At 38.5% G+C, this 5,990-nt stretch overlaps 1 protein-coding gene across 1 annotated transcript in view; it reads left to right on the plus strand.

Moving 5' to 3' along the window:
- Positions 1-5,990, plus strand: part of LOC107688741 (transmembrane protein 198-B-like) — a 46,840-nt gene that overhangs the window by 12,097 nt on the left and 28,753 nt on the right. The window contains exon 2 of the mRNA XM_016486491.1: positions 5,396-5,553. Coding sequence (XP_016341977.1) covers positions 5,513-5,553 — 41 coding nt within the window. The 5' untranslated portion in view covers positions 5,396-5,512. The remainder of the gene's footprint in view (positions 1-5,395; positions 5,554-5,990) is intronic.

Raw genomic sequence — 5,990 nt, forward strand, 5'->3', positions numbered from 1 at the left:
GATTCTCACCTATGTTAGTTGATCTATAGTGGGCGATGGTCAAAGTAGCCTAATAATGTAGTCTATTAACTATGCATAAAAACCTGTCTGTTTACTTAAGTAACATACAGTATATGGGTGTCATGCCATAACAGTTTTAATACGACTGACTTTATATTTAATGTGAATTTAACATTGAAAATTAATGTGAATAAAACCATTGCAAGTTAGGCTACTTATCATAACACTTTCATTGTACAGAAAGAGAGCAAAGAACGTTTACATTATCAAAGAAAATTTTCACTGACAGCCTAGAGTTCAAGCACTCTCAAAAACTCCCATTAAAATCACTGAAGCTGTTTACACTGTGAAATGAATATCTTACTTATTTATACACACATCTGCACTTTGTTGTTTCTAACGAGAGAATTCGCCAGAAAGAGGTATTCAGTCAGTGAGCAAGTGAACAAAACACCGGCATTTTAGCGATGACTCATCGGAATACCTCTGATTGGCCACTGCATTCATAAGCTCAACAGCATGGTGTGTGATTGGTTAATGTGCAGTGCTGTAAAAACGCGTCTGTATCTGGCTCAGCGCCAGCCAGCGAACGCAGATTTGAATTTAGCAGCTGATGATATGACGCGCTGAACGATTTAATCACGCTGGTGTGATTGTATCTAATATACAAAATATTATTCTGCTATTTTTTGTCTTTTGGAAGCTGCATTCAAAATCCACTTGGCTCAAAAATCTGAGGGGGCACGTACCCCCTCATGTTGAATGGGCATGACGCCTCTGGGTTCAACCGTAATTTTATGAAGCTACGAGAATACTTTCTGTGTGCAAAGAAAAACGTAACGTAACAATTTCTTCTCCATGTCAGTCTTCACGACAGTACTGCATGTTTTCTCCTTTCTTTATCTCTTTATGCAATACACAATATGTAGAGGCATTATGCTAGTTTCTTTCCAGCTAGATGGGTGTTTACCTGATTCTGTCATCTGTGAATTGTGCATCCAGTGTCCCACATTATAGCAGACATAGGGGGCATGATGCATGTTCAGGACCACCAGGTGCCTAGTGACTGCTGTAGCAGTTAACCTAGATGCACACACATGGGGCTGCTTGTAGCACAGAACTGGGCTACTTTTCAAAGCGTTTTTCATTCTTTGTGCTCTCAAGCAAGGCTTTCAGACTGTCTCCAGAGGCTGTTCTCAAGCCCATCGCATTGTCTGTTTTTGTTCAGCTGGACAGCTGTTTACATTGATCTGCCATTTTCCATCTAATGCGCAGGGCACATACATATATACACGTGCATAATATATACACATGCATACATGGGTCGAGCTTCATTCTGCTGACATTTTCTCTGCGGGCTTTTCAGCGGTCTCTAAAATATTCATGTGAAGTTGCAAGCTCAATAGAGCCTTTTGTTCTACATCATGACTGACATCTACACCTGAGGCAGACAAGGACTCGTTGCCGATGATCTGAAGTGCTCTGGGACATTCCGAAGGTACCATCAGAAGAGAACAACAGAGATTTTTTTTAGTGATTGAAAAGAGGTTGAAGACAGCTTCTTTTCCTCAGAGACAGTTGATGTTGAATAATGCTCTTTGCATGGAGATGGAGTAATACCTGAAAGTTGTTTTCCCAGGCCATTCCAGTAGTGAAATTTCATGTAAGGTTATCTCTTTCTGTCTCTCCATCCAATTGATTAATTTTTTGCCTGAATGATGAGAGTTGTTGTGGAGTGTTGGTCCAGATCGATTTCTTTTTCTTGTAACATGAGCCTGTTTGAACTGTGTGCTACAAGTTTACTCATGCATGGATGAAGGCAACCATGGCTTAATAAAATGATATTTCTCTCTCTCTTCTCATCTATATCTCTGTTTTTCTCTGTTCCAGTTTAAGCTGGTAGCTTTGGAATATGGTTGCTGGTTTCCAGGTGATCCAAGTTGGTCAGTAAAGGAATAGTTCACCCAAAAATGATCACCCTCAGGTGATCTAAGATGTAGACTTTTTTTTTTATTATTGGAACAGATTTAGAGAAATTAGCATTACATCACTCGCTCACCAATGGATCCTTTGCAGTGAATGGGTGCCGTCAGAATGAGAGTCGAAACAGATAATAAAAACATCACAATAATCCACAAGTAATCCAAATGTCTCCAGTCCATCAATTAATATCTTGTGAAGTAAAAATATGCATGTTTTAATAAATAAATCCATCAAGATGCTTTTAACTTTAAAGTGCTTCCAGCTCCTGTCCGTACTATTGCTTACTCCAGGCAAAAATTGTCTCATCTGAATCAGGAGAGAAATATGCATAGATAAAGCACTGTTTACAAGCAACATAGTCCAAAACGATTCTAAACAAATATGTTGGTGTATTTTGATGTAGACAACAGGGGATGAACTTTTTTTATTGAAGATTAATTGCGTTAATATTGATGGACTGGTGTTTTGGACAGAAGCAACACTTTACCATTAAAACACCTTAACGATGGCTTTGTTTCACACAGTTTTGCACTTCATAAGACAAAAATGATTGACCAGAGTTCCATGAAATGAATAACTTGTGGATTATTGTGATGTTTTTTACTGGTTGTTTGGACTCTCATGTTCATGAACTATAACTGGTCCTGGCCTTTAGTTGGTCCAAGCTGGTCATTGGATGGTTGACCAGTCAGCATGTTCAAAAAACCATCTGGTTTGTTTCAGATCCAAACTGTTCAACTAGCTTGGACCAGCCAGTGCCCAGCGTGGTCCAGTTTGGACCAGCAGAAACCAGCTACCATGTTCCAAATCAAAACTACAGCTTAAGAGGGTTATTTTTTCTCCTGATCACTTTTGTCTTGATTTATCTCTTATTCTTTGTATCTTTCACTCTTTCCCAGGCTTTCCCAAGTGGGCCAAGTTGTTATTTGCACGTCTTGGGTGCAGAAGAGGAGGGGTTTGCTTAAGGGGGAGAGAAATCTCTCCAGCACTGAAAAAACTGCAAGGCAGGCTAAAACATTGATTGGTTCTCAGGCTGTTGCCATGGTGGCAGGTCGCTCTCCTCATCTCAGCCAAATGGTGTATAACTTGTAGCATCCCAGATTTACACTGTTGTTATGACAACAGACAGGAAGTGAGGTGTTATCACAGTTATATAAAGGCTTTCTTTTCTATAACATTTCTTGTGCCAAGAAAACATTAATTTGCGCTGGAGAATCTTTCATAACACAAGAGGCTTCCGATAATAATGTCTAGCCTTATTGCCAGTTGAGGTTACCCCTAGCATTCTGTCACAGAGCTGAAGAGCTATATTGTTCTGAAACATGCATCATGATGTAAATAAATAGAAGTGGTGTTGCTGGAAATGGTGCTTTTATGTTGATGTATTAAAAGCTCTGCCTGGTTTTTCAGTTCAGCTTTTTAGACACTGATGAAAACATTTTTGTCTCGGTTCATTAATGAAGCGTATTTGTTAGTGTCAGTTTCACAGTAAATGCCAAAGGGCAAGTTAAAGTGTATGTCAGATTTCTGAGATATTTTAGTTTGAATTAGACTAATGAATACCCCAGAGTCCCAAGTCAAAGTTGGATATAGACCTATGTAGGGGCTTAATGGAGGCATCATTTTTTGCTCCTTGCTTTCAACAGATTTTTAAGTTGGATAATGTCATTTCAGGCCAAATCAAAGCCAGAATAGAGAGAGATTAGGCATTCCTCTGAGAGTAGCGGAGAGGATATTTGTAATTTTTCCATCAACATTATTCATTTTATTCAAATATATATATATATATATATACTGTATATATATATATATTTATAGCTTTCCAATATAGTTGGGTGCATTTTGGAATGGCAATATAATACCTGATGTCTGAATCGCAAAGGTTGTCTCAATTGTAGAGGGAACCAACATATAAATCAACCTTTGCTATTCAGAAGTCAGGCATTATATTACCATCCCAAATGGCACCAAACCCTACTGGAATGAAAAAGGTTATATTTTCAGATAAATTGATATAAAATAATGCCTCATGTCTGAATAGCAGAGGGAACCAACATATACATTAATGGAGCAGTCTTTCCCCCTTCATCCATATTGTGCAATGGACCATTTTTGGTGTGATGGAGGCTTTTGTTGTGGTATATTTTTTTAAAGCAAGCAAAATCCCTCATTGGCAAAGAGATGTAGTCTTTTGTGTTTGGATGTTTTAAATGTAGGAGGAATTCTGTAAAAAAAATCTAATTCATATTTTGCTAAACAATATAGGTTTTCTGTTCTGTCCTTTGGGCTTGTGCATTAACAAATGCTCACTATGCTTCTTTGAAGTACACACTTACAAATATTGACTTTTCAATAAGGCAAATATGCTCAGTATGATGCACTTAAAAACAATTAAAGCACTGCTGACGACCACGCAGTGCACAAATCACTGACACAGTATACAGAACTGTTCGGTTTTAAATCAGAATTATAATACTTATAAATGTTTATTTTGTTTACTAAGGCAGTTTGACTAAGCCTTTGAGGGCTCTTCTATGACAGAGTGTTGACTTAGAGGATAGTTCACCCAAAAATACAAATTCTGCCATTAATTACTCACCCTCATATCATTCCAAACCCGTAAGACTTTCGTTCACCTTCAGAACACAAATTAAGATATTTTTTGATGAAAGCCGAGAGCTTTCTGACCCTGCATAGACAGCAACGCAACTGACACGTTCAAGGCTCAGAAAGGTAGTAAGGACATGGTTCATGGTCAAAGGACAAGGCTCATGTCGTGAACGTGCGTTGAAGACTGACACAGAAGAGAAGAAATTGTTGAATGAAGTCTTTATTTTTGTTTTCTTTGCACACAATAAGTATTTCGTAGTTTCATAAAATTACGGTTGGACCAATGATGCCACATGGACTGTTTTAACAATGTTCTTACCTTTCTGGGCCTTGAACATTTCAGTTGCATTGCTGTCTGTGCAGGCTCAGAAAGCTCTCATATTTCATAAAAAATATCTTAATTTGTGTTCCGAAGATGAACGAAAGTCTCACACTTTTGGAACAACATGAGGGTGAGTAATTAATGACAGAATATTCATTTTTGAGTGAACTAACCCTTTAAAGGTTATTTATCGCTATGTGACTGACATCACACATTTTCAGTTTTTAAAAAGTCAGGTAATGGCACTATATATTTTGAAGAGTGAGAAGATTATAAGACTAAATGAAGAGAAAATATGACTTGACCTAAGAGTTTAATAGAGTCAGACAGCAGCTTGGCTTTAAACTGTCTGATGTTGTCACAAAGAGAATTTTTAAATGTGATCTGGCTATAACATGTTTATTTTGACAGGTAGAGTCAAACTGTCTCTGACGCTCATGAGTTAATATCTGCACATCTTCTTCTCATCTCTTTGAACAGGTAAATTGTTGTGGATGGGAACCTTCTCTGCACCCTCTACCTTCCACATGACCCCACTCTCCCTGTTTCATCGGCTCCCGTGAAGATACGTAACACTCTCTAATACTCACTGACAGCATGGCGTCCACTGCCCAGATTCTGGCCTTTAAGCTCTCCCCGCCCTCTCAGGATGGGAGTCCAGAGCGTCTGTTCAACTGTGATGAGGACATTGAACGGCGCTATGAGGTGGTCCCGTCTGTCGTCTGCTCCATGTGTTGCCTGTTTGGCATCATCTACTGCTTCTTCGGTAGGTTGCGAAGGATGAATGATTTTATTTAGAAAACTGAGATGTGTCTGGTTTGGAGAAATGTAGATTTACGTAAGAAGTATTACTCAGAACAAGCCCAAATTGTGGCATGCCCTGAATGCATGGGTTATGTTTTTGTCTCATTATCACAAACATTTTTTCAGCTGTGGTTGTTTATGGCCAAATTGAATTCACCTAATAACCATCTGAATGTGACAACCAGACAAGGGTGACAAATCTATGTCCCTTTCTATTAGATAAGCTGTATCACTTTCACTTGACTGTGAAATTTGCTTTCACTGCCCATTA

Source organism: Sinocyclocheilus anshuiensis, unplaced genomic scaffold (genome assembly GCF_001515605.1).
Source record: "Sinocyclocheilus anshuiensis isolate Anshui unplaced genomic scaffold, SAMN03320099.WGS_v1.1 scaffold9, whole genome shotgun sequence".
In the NCBI taxonomy this organism is placed as follows: domain Eukaryota; kingdom Metazoa; phylum Chordata; class Actinopteri; order Cypriniformes; family Cyprinidae; genus Sinocyclocheilus; species Sinocyclocheilus anshuiensis.